The sequence below is a fragment of the Xenopus laevis genome, chromosome 3S (assembly GCF_017654675.1).
Source record: "Xenopus laevis strain J_2021 chromosome 3S, Xenopus_laevis_v10.1, whole genome shotgun sequence".
Classification (NCBI taxonomy): domain Eukaryota; kingdom Metazoa; phylum Chordata; class Amphibia; order Anura; family Pipidae; genus Xenopus; species Xenopus laevis.
The window spans coordinates 1859547-1880167 of NC_054376.1; the positions used below are offsets into that span (position 1 = coordinate 1859547).

The window sequence follows — 20621 nt, forward strand, 5'->3', positions numbered from 1 at the left end:
TCTGACTTTTTTTAAACTTCAGATTTTTCAACGAAATTTACTTTTCTCCAGAGTTTCCGGCACATTTTGGTCTCAGATGCCGACTGGATTAACACTGGAAAGAGCAATTGAATGGCAGTGAATTTGGCAGAGAAATGTTATTTCAGCCCCCCCCCTCCACATCGAATGGGGTTGATAATGGTGTCACCCCCCAATTCCCCTGTAAATAAAAGAGCTTCTGTTTCCCTATTAGAGTGCGACTCAGTACAGGTTTTATCTGCTTTGTATTGTCAGTCATGGGAATCTCTAACCATAGATAATTGGGGACAATTCTTATTATAGACACAGTAACCCCCTGTTCTACCCCAGGGACCTCCAGCACCCCCATATGTCTAGACCCCTAGATAATGATCTGTATCTCACACATATATTGATATTGTACATCAGTCAGGAACCCCACTGTCCCTCTATACTCCTGCACCCCCAAACCTTGGGATAATGATCTGTATCTCACATATATATTGATATTGTACATCAGTCAGAACCCCACTGTCCCTCTATACTCCTGCACCCCCAAACCTTGGGATAATGATCTGTATCTCACACATATATTGTACATCAGTCAGGAACCCCACTGTCCCTCTATACTCCTGCACCCCCAAACCTTGGGATAATGATCTGTATCTCACACATATATTGATATTGTACATCAGTCAGGAACCCCACTGTCCCTCTATACTCCTGCACCCCCAAACCTTGGGATAATGATCTGTATCTCACACATATATTGATATTGTACATCAGTCAGGAACCCCACTGTCCCTCTATACTCCTGCACCCCCAAACCTTGGGATAATGATCTGTATCTCACACATATATTGATATTGTACATCAGTCAGGAACCCCACTGTCCCTCTATACTCCTGCACCCCCAAACCTTGGGATAATGATCTGTATCTCACACATATATTGTACATCAGTCAGGAACCCCACTGTCCCTCTATACTCCTGCACCCCGAAACCTTGGGATAATGATCTGTATCTCACACATATATTGATATTGTACATCAGTCAGGAACCCCACTGTGCCCTCTATACTCCTGCACCCCCAAATCTTGGGATAATGATCTGTATCTCACACATATATTGTACATCAGTCAGGAACCCCACTGTCCCCATATACTCCTGCACCCCCAAACCTTGGGATAATGATCTGTATCTCACACATATATTGATATTGTACATCAGTCAGGAACCCCACTGTCCCCATATACTCCTGCACCCCCAAACCTTGGGATAATGATCTGTATCTCACACATATATTGGGTTATGCTGCTTGGTTGTTATGGTCAGTAACGACCACAAAGAAGACCAACTGCAATGTGCTTCCCAGTTTCAGTACGAGGTCACAATCCAAGTGAGTAGATATAGAGGTAAATGCCCCTTTGTGCCACAAGAGAGAGTTGCCAGTGAGTAATGTTCGGCCCACCCATAAAATTCCGGGTTCTTCGTTTCTAGAGGTGCCAAGATGTCCCGGCTGGCATGTGTGGGTGCAGAAATGACGACTGCTGGACGTGGCCCTTTGAAGAGTCGGCGGATGCCGGGGGACTATCAGTTTACTGGGGAGGGAGCGCAGGTTGGCAGGGGAGAGGGCATGGAAAGTGCAGGGGTAAAGACAGGGGCATCTGCTGGGGCTCAGTGTTGGTCGGAGGGCAACAAGCAGGGGCAAATGGGAAGGAGAAAGCCGAGCCTATGACGGCAGTTTAATGGGGCCCTAAAGTGGTTTTACTGTGGGGCATTGCCAGCCCCCCCCATGCTGTAGCCCTGGCCGTGCCCAGTCTCTATGTCCCTCTGTGCCCCGTGACTGACGGTTGGGAAACTGTCAGATTAATATTTCTGGCACGATTGGCCCAACAGCACAGGATCCGGTTCCACTGATTTAACCCACCGCCAGCTGCCGCTTTGCCTGCCAGAAATGGGCTGGAGCCTGGGGAAGGGTCAGTCTGTCCTTGGGTCCTGAAAGGCTGAAAGTTCTGGCCGATCCGGAATCACCTCCACTGCATTATTTCCTTGAAACAAACGCAAATGGGAAAATGAAGAGCTACAGAGGCCTCTTCTCACCCCCAAGTGGCATCACTGACTGCCGGGACCAGAACCAGCAGTGCTTTGTGGCCCGAGCCAGGTTCCAACACTGCAGCGCATGGATCGGGATTTATTTCAATATGGGAAACTGCGTTTTTCCAGAATGGATCACCCTAAATGTTTATTCAAATGTTAAAGGCGTTGTTCCCCTTTAAATGAACTGCCAGTATGATGTAGAGAGGGATATTCTGAGACAATTTGCAATTGGTTTTCTTTTTTTAGTTATTTAGCTTTTTATTCAGCAGCTCTCCAGTTTGTAATTTCAGCCATCTGGTTGCTAGGGTCCAAATTCCCCTAGCAACCAATCATTAATTTGAACAAGTGACTGGAATATAAATAGGAGAGACCTGAATAGAAAGAGGAGTAATAACAAGTAGCAATAACAATACACTCGTAGCCTTACAGAGTATTTGTTTTTTTAGATGGGGGCGACAGTCAGTTAATTATTTCACTGGGTGGGGGTGTCAGGACCGGGCTTTAGATTTGTATCGGCGGAATTAAAGGTATTTGTCATTGTGAGATCCAATGGCTGGAACATTTGCTATTTCGGACCCCCCCCCCCCCCATGGCTTTCAAAGCATTCCGGGAATGGGACGCAGAGTTCTTTGTGCCCAGAGCCAGGGGGCAAGTGTGGGAAAGAGCCGATGGGGCATTTAGTAGATACTGATCTAGAATATACGACTCAGGAACTTCTTTCATCTCCATGTTTTTTTTCTTGGAAATGACAAAAGGTTTGATAAACTCATTATAGATCTGTGTGTTATTGTGACGTCAGCACTTGCACCCGAACCTGGAAGTTATTGGACCTCATGCCAAATCTTTATAGGACCCCCCATGTTGGATGATCAAAAGTGATCTGTTTTGTTTACATTTTAAAAATTCAAAAAACACCCCCAACTTGCACTCATGCCCCCTCCAACACTCCCTGATCTGCTGCCTCCATTGTAACGTCCCACCTTCACTCTACACTTTACTCAATCTCTTTCTCTCTGTGCCTTATCCTTATCATTTACAGTAGGGGGTACATTATCCCTGATAATACATGAGTGATACTCAGAGTTCCCTGTATAACTCAGCCTGCAGCCTTGTGCCTTTATATGGTCACAGAACAACCCCTCAGTGACTTCTAATATCCTTATCATTTACAGTAGGGGGTACATTATCCCTGATAATACATGAGTGATACTCAGAGTTCCCTGTATAACTCAGCCTGCAGCCTTGTGCCTTTATATGGTCACAGAACAACCCCTCAGTGACTTCTAATATCCTTATCATTTACAGTAGGGGGTACATTATCCCTTATAATACATGAGTGATACTCAGAGTTCCCTGTATAACTCAGCCTGCAGCCTTGTGCCTTTATATGGTCACAGAACAACCCCTCAGTGACTTCTAATATCCTTATCATTTACAGTAGGGGGTACATTATCCCTTATAATACATGAGTGATACTCAGAGTTCCCTGTATAACTCAGCCTGCAGCCTTGTGCCTTTATATGGTCACAGAACAACCCCTCAGTGACTTCTAATATCCTTATCATTTACAGTAGGGGGTACATTATCCCTTATAATACATGAGTGATACTCAGAGTTCCCTGTATAACTCAGCCTGCAGCCTTGTGTCTTTATATGGTCACAGAACAACCCCTCAGTGACTTCTAATATCCTTATCATTTACAGTAGGGGGAACATTATCCCTTATAATACATGAGTGATACTCAGAGTTCCCTGCATAACTCAGCCTGCAGCCTTGTGCCTTTATATGGTCACAGAACAACCCCTCAGTGACTTCTAATATCCTTATCATTTACAGTAGGGGGTACATGATCCCTTATGTATTCCATATTGGAGATGAATTATTGGTTGTGGATAATAGTGATCCTTCACAATAAACCAAACATCTGTAACGTGGCTGGGAGCTGCCATACTGCCTCATTTGACAAGAGAAAATAATCTTTAGAATTTAGGGAAAGGTCACAGGGACAAAGGTGTCATTCTACAAATAATGGGGGTTAATAAATCACAGGATTCTCTGTTGATTTACCAAAGGGGCTGTAAAGTTTGGGGGGGGGCAGAAAGGGGGTTAATGGTCACTAGTTGGTGAGGCTTTGCCTGTTGGTGGAAGGTTTATTGTATCTTCTCTTTCAGCTCTAAATTACCAGCCATAAATGTCATTATGTGAGAAATATGTGCCCCCGACTCCTCAATAAGGACTGAACCCCTGACCTGTTAATCCGGCACCATGTGTGGCCCCTACAGACCTTTATGGTGCCATTTACAAATGACAAGTTTAATGAATGAGACTGACTTTAATTTAAAGGTCCCACCAACCACCCACAGGTCATGTTGTCTTCTGGAGCTTCCATGTTGGTGAGGGAGAGACTCATTCTATTGTCAGTGTATATGTGTGGAGTCAGAACCCAAGAGAGGGGGAATAAGCGAATCATTGGTGGGGAGGAAAGGAGATCTCACCATCAGCATAGGAAGGGGTTCTTTACTGTAAGGACAGTCAGGTTATGGGATTCCCTACCAAGAGAGGGGAATGAGTGATTCATTGGTGGGGAGGAAAGGAGATCTCACCATCAGCATAGGAAGGGGTTCTTTACTGTAAGGGCAGTCAGGTTATGGGATTCCCTACCAAGAGAGGGGAATGAGTGATTCTTTGGTGGGGAGGAAAGGAGATCTCACCATCAGCATAGGAAGGGGTTCTTTACTGTAAGGACAGTCAGGTTATGGGATTCCCTACCAAGAGAGGGGAATGAGTGATTCATTGGTGGGGAGGAAAGGAGATTTCACCATCAGCATAGGAAGGGGTTCTTTACTGTAAGGACAGTCAGGTTATGGGATTCCCTACCAAGAGAGGGGGGATGAGTGATTCATTGGTGGGGAGGAAAGGAGATCTCACCATCAGCATAGGAAGGGGTTCTTTACTGTAAGGACAGTCAGGTTATGGGATTCCCTACCAAGAGAGGGGAATAAGTGATTCATTGGTGGGGAGGAAAGGAGATCTCACCATCAGCATAGGAAGGGGTTCTTTACTGTAAGGACAGTCAGGTTATGGGATTCCCTACCAAGAGAGGGGAATGAGTGATTCATTGGTGGGGAGGAAAGGAGATCTCACCATCAGCATAGGAAGGGGTTCTTTACTGTAAGGACAGTCAGGTTATGGGATTCCCTACCAAGAGAGGGGGGATGAGTGATTCATTGGTGGGGAGGAAAGGAGATCTCACCATCAGCATAGGAAGGGGTTCTTTACTGTAAGGACAGTCAGGTTATGGGATTCCCTACCAAGAGAGGGGGAATGAGTGATTCATTGGTGGAGAGGAAAGGAGATCTCACCATCAGCATAGGAAGGGGTTCTTTACTGTAAGGGCAGTCAGGTTATGGGATTCCCTACCAAGAGAGGGGGAATGAGTGATTCATTGGTGGGGAGGAAAGGAGATTTCCCCATCAGCATAGGAAGGGGTTCCTTACTGTAAGGGCAGTCAGGTTATGGGATTCCCTACCAAGAGAGGGGGAATGAGTGATTCATTGGTGGGGAGGAAAGGAGATCTCACCATCAGCATAGGAAGGGGTTCTTTACTGTAAGGACAGTCAGGTTATGGGATTCCCTACCAAGAGAGGGGGAATGAGTGATTCATTGGTGGGGAGGAAAGGAGATCTCACCATCAGCATAGGAAGGGGTTCTTTACTGTAAGGGCAGTCAGGTTATGGGATTCCCTACCAAGAGAGGGAAATGAGTGATTCATTGGTGGGGAGGAAAGGAGATCTCACCATCAGTATAAGAAGGGGTTCTTTACTGTAAGGGCAGTCAGGTTATGGGATTCCCTTCCAAGAGAGGGGGAATGAGTGATTCATTGGTGGGGAGGAAAGGAGATTTCCCCATCAGCATAGGAAGGGGTTCCTTACTGTAAGGGCAGTCAGGTTATGGGATTCCCTACCAAGAGAGGGGGAATGAGTGATTCATTGGTGGAGAGGAAAGGAGATCTCACCATCAGCATAGGAAGGGGTTCTTTACTGTAAGGACAGTCAGGTTATGGAAATAAGTGGGGGAGGGGGTCATCCCAAGTGTTGCCATGGACTGAACTTTGGAGCAGTATCTAATACTAAATCCAATGTCCAGTAACATCCAATGAGTTGGGGAGCAACATGCTGCTGACAAACCACTGGTTGGGGATCACTGCTATAAATGTCTTCTATATTTCACTGCTATAGATCACTACTATAGTTCATTGCTATTGATCACTGCCATAGATCAGTGCTATAGATCACTACTATAGATAACTACTATAGTTCACCACTACAGATCACTACTATAGCTCACTGCTATAGTTCACTACTATAGATCACTACTATAGATCACTGCTGTAGATCACTACTATAGATCACTGGTATAAAGTAGAACATGGGAGGTCTCTGGGGCTGGACTCTTGGGAAATGGATTTTTTCTGAAAATGTGTCATTTCTTTGCATCAATGAGCAAATGAATTGAGCAGAACTAAGGAGATCCAATCAGATTGGATGTAAGATGGAGTTGTGTGTTGGTGAGGTGGGAGCGGGTGATGCAGTTGGTCGGTGACTTTAGGGCTGAGGAGATGGATTAGAGGAATCTCCGACAGTCGCTGCTTTCCTTTTGCATCAATATACACTGCTACATTGTTTCCCATGTCGCCTTATTAATATTGATCATAAAAATTCTTTCCCTTTGCATAATGTATATTTTATTATTTGGGAAGAGTTCCCCTTAAACCTGACTGTGTCTGTGTCATGTTCATATTATCAGCCTGGCTGAGACTTCTGGGGATTATCAGACGTTTCTACGACCCATTCACCTCTGTCATTCACTCTGGGGTCACACGAGCCTCTTAATCTTCCCTGTTGTCTTTGGTGTCTTATTCTGTCTGTCAGTCATACACCCCCCCCCCCCCATTTATTGTCCTTTAATGACAGGACAGCTAGAATCTCAGCTGCCATAAAGCAGGACAGGACTGCTGCTTACAATGGGGATCAGATAGGATCTGTGCAGCCACTGGGACAGAATGTTCTGTTATACAGATAGCTAGAATCTCAGCTGCCATAAAGCAGGACATGACTGCTGCTTACAATGGGGATCAGATAGGATCTGTGCAGCCACTGGGACAGAATGTTCTGTTATACAGATAGCTAGAATCTCAGCTGCCATAAAGCAGGACATGACTGCTGCTTACAATGGGGATCAGATAGGATCTGTGCAGCCACTGGGACAGAATGTTCTGTTATACAGATAGCTAGAATCTCAGCTGCCATAAAGCAGGACAGGACTGCTGCTTACAATGGGGATCAGATAGGATCTGTGCAGCCACTGGGACAGAATGTTCTGTTATACAGATAGCTAGAATCTCAGCTGCCATAAAGCAGGACAGGACTGCTGCTTACAATGGGGATCAGATAGGATCTGTGCAGCCACTGGGACAGAATGTTCTGTTATACAGATAGCTAGAATCTCAGCTGCCATAAAGCAGGACAGGACTGCTGCTAACAAGTTGAGTCAAGACAGCACTAGGGTATGTGGCTGTGGGATAGTGTTTCCACCTGCATCACTACAACTCCCAGCCGTGACCTGTTTCTGGATAATATTATATTCCAGTACAACTCCCAGCTGTTCTATATAATGAGGCTCTTTGTCCACTATGTTCCCACTGTCACTTATTTCAGCCCTCGCAATGTTTTGTTACTGATTTGCTTCAGGACAATGTACCCCAGATATGAGTGATGTGGGCGCTGGTGAAGGACTATGAGAAACGCCATAAATCCTCGTGATTTCCCGGGAAGGTTCTGCTCTGGTTTAGGTGGGGCCTGATCACTGGGTTCAGACACAAAATGATGAGACAGCAGCAAAGGATTAGCTGAAACATCGGCACTGGCCCACGGATCTGTGGTTCTGAGCCTGTGATTATGGGTCTGACCAGAGAGAATGTAACATTGGGCTCACGGCTCCTCCTGCCTCAGGGAAATGGGCTCCAACCTGAGAATCTGCTGGAACTTGTTCCTTATAATAAAAGTGTCCCTGGGGCCCAAATCTTTGTACAGTCTGTTTATTGGTGACACTTGCCAATAATGATAAAGGCTGTATTTCTATTTTATCCCTAAATTGGTGGTGACAGTATAACTTATTGTGTGCCCAGAACATTCCTTCTCTGTATATTTGTATTTATACATATGGGAGGAGGAGGTGCCATATTGATTCCCTTAGACAGAACAGTATGAGGGTATAGCTTATTGTGTGCCCAGAACATTTCTTCTCTGTATATTTGTATTTATACATATGGGAGGAGGAGGTGCCATATTGATTCCCTTAGACAGTACAGTATGAGGGTATAGCTTATTGTGTGCCCAGAACATTCCTTCTCTGTATATTTGTATTTATACATATGGGAGGAGGAGGTGCCATATTGATTCCCTTAGACAGTACAGTATGAGGGTATAGCTTATTGTGTGCCCAGAACATTCCTTCTCTGTATATTTGTATTTATACATATGGGAGGAGGGAGGTGCCATATTGATTCCCTTAGACAGTACAGTATGAGGGTATAGCTTATTGTGTGCCCAGAACATTCCTTCTCTGTATATTTGTATTTATACATATGGGAGGAGGTGCCATATTGATTCCCTTAGACAGTACAGTATGAGGGTATAGCTTATTGTGTGCCCAGAACATTCCTTCTCTGTATATTTGTATTTATACATATGGGAGGAGGAGGTGCCATATTGATTCCCTTAGACAGTACAGTATGAGGGTATAGCATATTGTGTGCCCAGAACATTCCTTCTCTGTATATTTCTATTTATACATATGGGAGGAGGAGGTGCCATATTGATTCCCTTAGACAGTACAGTATGAGGGTATAGCTTATTGTGTGCCCAGAACATTCCTTCTCTGTATATTTGTATTTATACATATGGGAGGAGGAGGTGCCATATTGATTCCCTTAGACAGTACAGTATGAGGGTATAGCATATTGTGTGCCCAGAACATTCCTTCTCTGTATATTTGTATTTATACATATGGGAGGAGGTGCCATATTGATTCCCTTAGACAGTACAGTATGAGGGTATAGCTTATTGTGTGCCCAGAACATTCCTTCTCTGTATATTTGTATTTATACATATGGGAGGAGGAGGTGCCATATTGATTCCCTTAGACAGTACAGTATGAGGGTATAGCTTATTGTGTGCCCAGAACATTCCTTCTGTGTATATTTGTATTTATACATATGGGAGGAGGGAGGTGCCATATTGATTCCCTTAGACAGTACAGTATGAGGGTATAGCTTATTGTGTGCCCAGAACATTCCTTCTCTGTATATTTGTATTTATACATATGGGAGGAGGGAGGTGCCATATTGATTTCCTTAGACAGTACAGTATGAGGGTAAACTAGATGTTACTGATTCCTTCCAGTGTATCCACGCAGAGTTTAACCCTTTCCTCTCTGATAGCTCCTTTTGATTCCCCCTAGAGCTTTATCATCTGTGGTGGCTTTGGGAGCGAATATCATCTGCAATAAAATCCCAGGGTTGGCGCCTCGGCAAAGAGCGATCTGCGAAAGCCGACCAGATGCCATCATAATTATTGGTGAAGGGGCACAAATGGGAATCAATGAATGTCAGTATCAATTCCGCTACGGGCGGTGGAACTGCTCGGCGCTCGGGGAGAGGACTGTCTTCGGCCAAGAGCTGCGAGTAGGTAAGCGATTATTATTATTATTATTATTAGCCAATCACATTGCTGCTGGGGTTCTTGAAGGGATGTGATGATTGTCAAGTTGTTCTGTTTTAGATGCGCTTTCCATGGGGAAAGAGCAACAGTTGCAATTGGGGAGCTGCCATACTGTTAATAGTTAAATTTGATACAAATTTCTGTTCCCCCTTTTATCTACTTGATGATCTGTCAGGCGACACAGCAACTGCCATTCCTTCTCACTGTCAAGTCGGACGGAGTTTTTTCCAAGGGTACAGTCAGCAATCTCAATCTAAAAATTTTTAACCCTCCACATGCCAGAGACCTTCTCTATGGCTCCTTTCTCACTTTTATTTGATCATAGGATGCTGATACAAGTGTATGTTTCACGATTATTACTACTTCGTTTTACTGTTTCACTTTTCTCCTTCCTTCTGTCTCCCCGTGGCCATTTCATCTCATCCCCTCGTTAATTATGCATAGAAGCTGAACCAATCAAAAGCCTGTCTGCCTGGTTGATTATAAAGTTAAAATAAGTGTGGGTAGAATTATAAACGGCTTTCCTGTATTTCCGTGTAAGAGTTATAACCATTGGTCACGTGACAGGGTTTCTCTCCCTATGTTAGCACAATCTACAGTTTCATTCATTATAACATAGGGAGAGGAAACAGACGCACGGTGTTGCAGTTGTACATGTCTTTAAAAATCAGTGGAGATTCAAAATTAATGTTTCCACTTGCTTCTGTGCAGCATGGAAGTGAAAAGAGGCCAGAGGGACTTCTGCGGTCGCCGTTTAGAATAAAACAGGCAGCTAGGATAGTGATTGGTTAACTCTAGATGCATAATTAATGCGGAATAGGCCATAGTTATTAAATCAAATTAAGCGATACCTTGGGGCAGGGTCTTAATTCTGCAGGAAAGAACCACTGCAGAAGAACTGACTTTCCTTCATTAAAGGGATACTGTCATGGGGAAAAAATTTTTTTTTCAAAATGAATCAGTTAATAGTGCTGCTCCAGCAGAATTCTGCACTGAAATCCATTTCTCAAAAGACCAAACAGATTTTTTTATATTCAATTTTGAAATCTGACATGGGGCTAGAAATATTGTCAATTTCCCAGCTGCCCCCAGTCATGTGACTTGTGCCTGCACTTTAGGAGAGAAATGCTTTCTGGCAGGCTGCTGTTTTTCCTTCTCAATGTAACTGAATGTGTCTCAGTGGGACATGGGTTTTTACTATTGAGTGTTGTTCTTAGATCTACCAGGCAGCTGTTATCCTGTGTTAAGGTGGCCATACACGGGCCGATAAAAGCTGCCGACAGTTTATGTGTATGGGGCCCCCCGACGGGCTTCACCGATCGAGATCTGGTCGAAAGTCGGCCAGATCTCGATCGGATTTGACAAAAAATCCCGTCGGATCTATTCGTTGATGCGGTCCCGCGATCCGACCGCCCGTTAGGCATCGTTAGGATCCGATCGTTGGGCCCTAGGGTCCACGATCGGATCAGCCCGATATTGCCCACCTCAAGCATATCGGAGGTAGATCTGCTCGTTTGGCGACATCACCAAACGAGCGGATCTCTCCATGTATGGCCACCTTTAGGGAGCTGTTATCTGGTTACCTTCCCATTGTTCTGTTGTTTGGCTGCTGGGGGGGGGGAAAGGGAGGGGGGTGATATCACTCCAACTTGCAGTACAGCAGTAAAGAGTGATTGAAGTTTATCAGAGCACAAGTCACATGACTGGGGCAGCTGGGAAATTGACAATATGTCTAGCCCCATGTCAGATTTCAAAATTAAATATAAAAAAATCTGTTTGCTCTTTTGAGAAATGGATTTCAGTGCAGAATTCTGCTGGAGCAGCACTATTAACTGATTCATTTTGAAAAAAATGTTTTTTCCCATGACAGTATCCCTTTAAGTATGCATGACATTTTAACCAATGAAAAGCCTGTTGTTTTTTTAAATTGAAAAATATACTTAATGACTGTCTCCTAGGCAATATGAGCTTTTTCTCACATTTGTAATCAGCATGGCAGAACCACATAAAGGCATGCTGCACCAATCTTCTCTTCCACATAAGAACGTTTGGGCTTCAGGCACATGGCAGCTTTTTCTCTCCCTAAGTTAATTCCATCAGTGGTGTCATTCACTAACATAGGGAGAGGAAACACATTTAGCAATTGCACATGTTAACACAAATCAGTGGAGGTGAAAATTCAACAATTTCACGGTGAAAAGTAGGGAGTGGTGGCAGTTTCCAATGAAACAAGTATCAAGACTGGTGATTGGTTAAAGGATAAGTAAACTTTTAAAATAAGTGAATGTAAAATTGATGAGGGGCTATTCTAAGCACTTTTGTCATTTACATTCATTATTTATTTTCTTTTTATTCCAAGATATTAAGGGACACATGTGCTGTTAATATGAATGAATGTTGTTCCAACAGCGCCACCTGCTGGTCAGTTTCTGATCAGTCTGACCAGCAAGTAGTCAAGGAAGTTGTCAGGAGAAAGAAAGAGGCTGATGTTCTTCTGCTTAGGAATAAAATTATAAACCTTTCTCACATCTTTCCTAAGCAGAAGAACATCAGCCTCTTTCTTTCTCCTGACAACTTCCTTGACTACTTGCTGGTCAGACTGGTGGGAAACTGACCAGCAGGTGGCGCTGTTGGAACAACATTCATTCATATTAACAGCACATGTATCCCTTAATATCTTGGAATAAAAACAAAATAAATAATGAATGTACATTACAAAAGTGCTTAGAATAGCCCCCTCATCAATTTTACATTCACTTATTTTAAAGGTTTACTTATCCTTTAAGCCTCTATGCATAATTAATACAGGATCAGTAATGGTTGGATAGTCAGAGCAGGAGATACTTGGGAGCAGAGGGAACATTGTGGCTGCAGAAAAAGCTGTTTTATTCTTGGGGAAAGAGGTGTTTTATAGCAGAGTCTTTACTTTATGGCACAGGACGCAAATCACATTTTCCCTTTGAAGCCATTGTGCTGACAGTATGATGGTGCATTTGGTGGAAGAACGGGGCGCTGGGCAATAAAGGGAAATATGCCGAGCTGAGTATATTCTAGAACAGAGCAATCCTTTGTCGTGGGTGCCAGGAAAGATAAACGGGTGCCCATTTCTGCCGCACTTACACAAGGGACTCCCTGATCAGAACCTAAAAATAGTAAGATCAGGTAACTGATACAGTTCAGCCATTATTTACTTGCCCTGCTATTAGCTCTCTAATCTGTCTAATCCACCAATTAGGCCCCGGCACATTATCCACCGCCAATTAGGCAGGAGATACCTGCAGCGGGCGAGGGGCAGGTTAATCACAAAAAAAGGGAGGCAGCTCATTTGTCAGGCATTTCCCATACGCTGAAAGGATACTTGTTACTGAGCTGGCACCAAACACTCTGCTGACAGTTTGGAGTTAAAGAGCAACTAAAGGTTCGTGAATTTGTTTAAAGCCTGTTCGGTGAACCAGTGGATATTGGAAGCTTTCCTGGAGATTTGGGAATTACTGTAGGCCATAGTGTTGGATGGAAACGCTCAATGCCAGGCTGCTACAGAAGAAGCCCATTGGCATCATGGCATGCATACATAAGTAGGCATGAATTCAGGTTTAGCCTTCACCATATTGAGTGCCGACTCAATTGGAAACTGCACTGATCTCAGGTTAAATTTCCCTTTTTAAGACCTTCAAGATCTATTTTTCTCCAGTTTATACGGTTTCACAACATTTCAGTGAAAAGTTGGAGGAATTTCAGGACTGCATCAATACAGCAAAAATGTAGCAAACATGATCTTGACTAAATTTGTTTAATGACTGTTTGGTGAACCAGCGGATATTGGAAGCTTTCCTGGAGCTTTGAGAGTTACTGCCGGCCATAGGGTTGGATGGAACGCTCAATGTCAGGCTGCTGCACAAGAAGCCCATACACATGCCTACATTCAGATGCGAACATTGACTCAATGAAATACTTAATGAATAAAGTGGACTTGTCAACATCTGTGCTGATCTCATTCACTAAGGTATAGAAAGTAAAATGAAGGAAGCAGATGGAAAAAAGGACCAAATAGGAAGGCGATTGGCTGCCAATGGCTAATGAACTCTCCTGAAGTGGCTATTATTATCATTCAAGAAAAAATATTCATGGAAGTTATTCAAGGAAAGAAATTGATCATGGTAAACTCTTTTTGGCCCAACTCCAAATTCTTTTTGGTTTCACTGCCTTATTTTTTCCCCCTTCGATGAAGTTAAGGAGAAGAAACCATGTTGATTGCCTTTGAACTTCCTCGGAGAATAGAGAGTTTGAGGCCAGACAAAACCTGCATGTGTGCGATGTGTCATTCTGCCTTAAGCACTTAGACAAAACCCCAAGCAGCGCTTTGTCTCTTCGTTGGTCTCACACAATGGCTTTCTCGGGGAGCGCTGAGCCGTGAAAGAGCTGTCTTTTTCTTTTGACTTCAGCGCTTCACTAATAGTTGAACCGTGTTCCTGTCAAATTCTGTTTCCATGTTCTGTTGAGCAAATTGGATTCTTTCCCGAATTCTTTCATGATATTAAGAAATTCATTTATGGGGCTCACCCTTTTTCAACATATCTGATTCTATGGGTGGTTCATTCATAAACACCGAAATTCAATTCAATTCAATTTTAAGGCAATTCAACATTTTGTTGAGCTTCTCTCCTCACTTGGGATTTACAGCAAGAGTGAATTGATTTTGTGCATGAAATCTTTTTGGTTATATCTTAGATTAATGAATATTTAACCTCAAGTGTATCTGGATTAATCCCTGCCCACTGGCATAGCTACAGGGGTGCAACTGCTCCAGGACCCAGTGGAGGTGGCAGTGGGGAAATTGGCAGCTCACCGTTGATGATATAAGTAGGAGATGGCCATTGATGATCTATGTAGGAGATGGTCGATGATGATATAAGTAGGAGATTGCCGATGATGATATAAGTAGGAGATGGTCGATGATGATATAAGTAGGAGATGGCCGATGATGATATAAGTAGGAGATGGCCGATGATGATCTAAGTAGGAGATGGCCAATGATGATCTAAGTAGGAGATGGCCGATGATGATCTAAGTAGGAGATGGCCGATGATGATATAAGTAGGAGATGGCCGATGATGATATAAGTAGGAGATGGCCGATGATGATCTAAGTAGGAGATGGCCGATGATGATATAAGTAGGAGATGGCCGATGATGATATAAGTAGGAGATGGCCGATGATGATCTAAGTAGGAGATGGCCGATGATGATATAAGTAGGAGATGGCCGATGATGATATAAGTAGGAGATGGCCGATGATGATATAAGTAGGAGATGGCCGATGATGATATAAGTAGGAGAAGGCCGTTGATGATATAAGTAGGAGATGGCCGATGATGATATAAGTAGGAGATGGCCGATGATGATATAAGTAGGAGATGGCCGATGATGATATAAGTAGGAGATGGCCGATGATGATATAAGTAGGAGATGGCCGTTGATGATATAAGTAGGAGATGGCCGATGATGATATAAGTAGGAGATGGCCGATGATGATATAAGTAGGAGATGGCCGATGATGATATAAGTAGGAGATGGCCGATGATGATATAAGTAGGAGATGGCCGTTGATGATATAAGTAGGAGATGGCCGATGATGATATAAGTAGGAGATGGCCGATGATGATATAAGTAGGAGAAGGCCGTTGATGATATAAGTAGGAGATGGCCGATGATGATATAAGTAGGAGATGGCCGATGATGATATAAGTAGGAGATGGCCGATGATGATATAAGTAGGAGATGGCCGATGATGATATAAGTAGGAGATGGCCGTTGATGATATAAGTAGGAGATGGCCGATGATGATATAAGTAGGAGATGGCCGATGATGATATAAGTAGGAGATGGCCGATGATGATATAAGTAGGAGATGGCCGATGATGATATAAGTAGGAGATGGCCGTTGATGATATAAGTAGGAGATGGCCGATGATGATATAAGTAGGAGATGGCCGATGATGATATAAGTAGGAGATGGCCGATGATGATATAAGTAGGAGATGGCCGATGATGATATAAGTAGGAGATGGCCGATGATGATATAAGTAGGAGATGGCCGATGATGATATAAGTAGGAGATGGCCGATGATGTTATAAGTAGGAGATGGCAGGTAGTTCCAGCAGAGATGCTTGGGGGGCAGGTGGACCCAGTTGCAACATTTTCCCCCCGGATGTGAAGTTCTCCTGCTGTCCCTACTATAATCTTATGTGCAAGTTTCCGGTTGCTTCTGTTGGTTAAACATCAAAACCAGTTTCTCAGCAGAATCAACTTTGTTTTCAGGGTTAATGATAGGCAACCGTGTAATATGCCAAAGGGAAAGCACCCTAAAACTACCCCTGAAACTTCCAATTCCTTTAATGGGAAATATCAAACACCATCAGTGATATCCTTTGAAAACTCACTCCAAGGGCATCTTCCTAAGGCAATAAGGTCATCCAGCTTCACTCTAACTAGTAGTGGGTGGGACTAGAACATTCTCATGGAAGTTAAAAGGGGGAGGGGAAGTGAGTCTGTGACTCAAGCAGTGGGTAGGCTTAGAACATTCTGATGGCAGCTTACAGGATAGGGAAAGGAGTCTGTAACTCAAGTAGTAGGTGCGACTAAATACTCTGATGGAAGCTTACAGGGGAGGTAAAGTGAGTCTGTGACTTGAGCAGTGGGTGGGACTAGAACACTCTGATGGCAGCTTACAGGGGGAATCTGCATTAGCTAATGTATATCTAAACCATAAAATCAATGTTGTGCTATGGTTCTGTTCTGAATCTTGCCTGATCAGTCCTTACCTCATTGTGATAATTCAGATCTTCCAGCCGTCCCACACACAGACTGCTTTGGAAGTTCATTTTGCTCCAATCCAATCCAATGTCTTTGCAAGTCTGTAATGCGTGTGTGAGATCCTCTTGGACACGAACGCCCACTAAGCCGCAGGTGTAATAACAAATCAAGCTAAAATATGTCATTAAGCCGACAGAGAAATTCGTAACAATGCCGTTAAAAAGACACTCACTTATTTCTGGTTCAGTTCCCGGCAGTGACGAAACTTCTCCCAAATTCCAGCAAAGCAAAAACACGGCACAGGCAAAAGCTCTGGGTGTTACTAATGCAAAACAAAGTTGATGGGAAGACCAAGGCTGCTGCTGAGACAGGTGGGAACATGTGGGAAAGGAAAGTCTCCCAGTGACCCTCATTAAAAACACACATTTCAAATTGCACCGTGCAAAAGAGCAGCCACAACAAAAGAGAAGAAGCGCAATAAATGGATTCATTGTTTCGGAGAACATGGGTCCAGTCACGTCTATAAATTAAGTGCCTACAACTTGATAATAATACAGGGAGGGTTTCTCCAGGTTGTCTTGTCTTCGGTTTAGGCTCCAAGCTTCGGAAACAACTTCATAACTATTGAGATTGAGTCCTTTCATCTTGTTGCCCAACGATTGTCCTCTTTTGCCTTCAACTCTTCCCATCATGACTGTCTTTCCAATGAACCAGGTCTTCTCGTTATAGGTCAAAAATAAGAGGGCTTTAACCTGGTTATTTGTGCTTCAAGCAGAAGGTCAGGTTGGATTTAGCCAAGGATCCACATGTTTGTTTTCCTTCCAAATTCTCAAAAGTCTTCACCAACGAAGTTCAAAGGCTTCATTGTTTTTCCTTTCTTCTTCATTGTCCAGCAGGTTTCACAAAAACAGTCAAATAAAATACTATAGCCCTACAGATAAGGGACCAGAGTACACAAGTTTGTCAGATATTTTCCTTTGGTTTTAATAAAAATCCTATTTTGACAATATTTCAGTTCTGTGGCTCCTGTTCTTTCTCAGTTCTTCGGTTCCTCTTATTTCCAGAAGGTACATCTTTCATTGTCAAATGAAAGAGAAATATATCGATTGAAAATTTCAACTCGTCGATGATGTTATAATGGCATTTTATTAACATTTGACAAAATTTTAATTTTGGCAACAAAAAGTGTGCCCTTCTCTAATGGATCTACTCAGCTTTTATATGTTGCTACTCCCTCTGTGCTTATTCCCACGAAACAAAAATGGAAATAAAGCAGGGTGACTGTTACCCCAATGTTTCTATATATCTGTAACCTTGTTATGAGCTAAGGGGACCCAGTCTGTAGGTCAGTTAGGGGGAGATTTGGGGTGAGTGCTTATTTGTGCCCTGGGTACCCCTGGAACTATAGCTGGGTGACACCCCAATGTTTCTATATATCTGTAACCTTGTTATGAGCTAAGGGGGCCCAGTCTGATGGACAGTTAGGGGGAGATTTGGGTTGAGTGCTTATTTGTGGCCTGGGTACCCCTTGAACTATAGCAGGGTGACACCCCAATGTTTCTATATATCTGTAACCTTGTTATGAGCTAAGGGAGCCCAGTCTGAAGGTCAGTTAGGGGGAGATTTGGGGTGAGTGCTTATTTGTGGCCTGGGTACCCCTGGAACTATAGCAGGGTGACACCCCAATGTTTCTATATATCTGTAACCTTGTTATGAGCTAATGGGGCCCAGTCTGAATGCCAGTTAGGGGGAGATTGGGGGTGTGTGCTTATTTGTGTCCTGGGTACCCCTGGAGCTATAGCAGGGTGACACCCCAATGTTTCTATATATCTGTAACCTTGTCATGAGCTAAGGGGGCCCAGTCTGAAGGTCAGTTAGGGGGAGATTTGGGGTGAGTGATTATTTGTGCCCTGGGTACCCCTGGAACTATAGCAGGGTGATAGTAACCCCAATGTTTCTATATACATTGTAGAGGGGATCAAGGTGCTGAAAGGTCTTAGTTACACTAACGGTTATAACTCTGCACAATGATTTTTCTCCCATCCATACAAAGACAGGAACGAATGAAATATGCTCTATCAATTTTGGAGGAAAAGAGTTAAAGCTCGGCTCCGCATGATGGAGTTTACGGCACTCAGGGGGTTTGGCAAGTGCAGCACATAAATGATATGATGGATAGAATGGCACATCATCACCTCATCTGCGGCTTTACAGAAATTTGTTCCAGTGCACTGGTGCCTGTTATCCCCATTAGCTTTCTGACCTCTCCATCCTATGACATCATATTGCCCAACCCTAAAGTGATCTGGAGATTCAGGCACCTGATCTGCTCTGTAGACCATGTAGTGGGGTCTTAGTGGTGCTGGAATTTCATTCTTCTTTCACTAATATGTGCCACACAAGATGTCCCATTGGCTGCCGAAATGTTTTATGCGTTCAGCCTCATAATCTGAGTGCGTTTCCTAACGAGTGTCATTCATACGCCATTATGATGAAAAACCAAAATAATATTTTCCCACCTATTATTCCAGATTTCTCTGCATCTTCCACAATGCAGAGAAATCTGAGCATCCAATGGAGCCTTGAAGGCTCAAGGTTTATAGGGTTCTGAAATAAAAAAGGAAACAAGATGGTAACTTTTAAAATGAAAAAGAATAATTCCAAAATATATTGTAGCATCAGCATTGGAAAAATACATTTAGAAAATAATATTTTTAAAAATAATTATAAAGATGTAAATTTGAAAAGAAACTGAATAGGTTTGGGAAATTTTAGAACAAACCATTTCAAAGTATAAATATAATAACGTGTATTTTTTTAAAATAATTATTTAATTATAACAAAACTATAATTTATTAAGAAGTATTAAAGACAGGAAAAATCAGGGGAGTAATTAAAAATAATCTATTTAAATATGTTTTCATTATTTATGTAATTTATAATAATATTTAAAGTTTTTGGATTCATATATCTATGATATGTTTATATTCGTATTTATATTCTACAAATATGTATAAAGAATGTAACGTTTGGGAAATTTACAACTAACTAATGTTAAAACGGAAAAAGAATGCAATATATAAAATGTCTTTTTATAGTAAGGGACAGATATTTTGAATTCAACTTTTAATCAAGTTTCGAGTTTTTTGAATTAAATATCATGAATTCAAATTCAAGTTTCTGAAACTAAAATCTTCAAGATTTACCAACCACAAAAAACTTGAAACCCTAATTGTTTATATTTCGCATCTAAAATCTGTTGCGTTCATGAAAAAGTCAAAGAGAGTTTATTAGTAAAAGGATATTTTTCAATTCTGTTTTTCGAGGTTAATTCCAAACTTGTCAGATTCATTGAAAATGATGCGTAGAATGTGATTTTCCTGCATTTGAGTTGTCCTTTTCGAGATTCACATTTTTTTTAATAAGCAAGTGCACATTCAAGTTTCAAACCTCCTTTGTTTTTCAATTTAAAAAAAATGCCATAATTCGAAAATTTGGTTTTTGAAAAAATTGGCCTTCCCGAAAGTATTGAATCTGAAATATGATATATTTTTAGAAATAATTAAAGAAATAAATAAACATTTGTAAAATTTAATTCTGAAAAAAAAGGTCATATTATAATTGACCTCATTAAAAAAAGTTTTTAATACACACTATCGGGCAGATGTATCAGTTTTCAAAAACACCTGATTGGGGTGTGGGGGTGAGACAAAACTAATATTTTTTATTAAGTTCTTGAGCATTAGCACATTAGCATATTTAACAAAAAAACAGAACAACAACACATTCATTTTTAAATTTATGAAAATCCTGAGAACTTTTCTGAGACAATTCAGAAATAGCTTTTACTAAGGGGGTTATTTATCAAAGTCTGAATTTATCTCATTGTTTTTTGAAAAAAACTCTTTGCTTATTTATTAATGCACTTT

The 20621-nt window shown here is 42.3% G+C and overlaps 1 protein-coding gene across 1 annotated transcript in view; it reads left to right on the forward strand.

Annotated features, from left to right (window-relative positions):
• Nucleotides 1–20621, forward strand: part of LOC108712529 (protein Wnt-7b) — a 41685-nt gene that overhangs the window by 9497 nt on the left and 11567 nt on the right. Inside the window, exon 2 of the mRNA XM_018254747.2 lies at nt 9620–9846. Within this exon, the coding sequence (XP_018110236.1) occupies nt 9620–9846 (227 nt within the window). The remainder of the gene's footprint in view (nt 1–9619; nt 9847–20621) is intronic.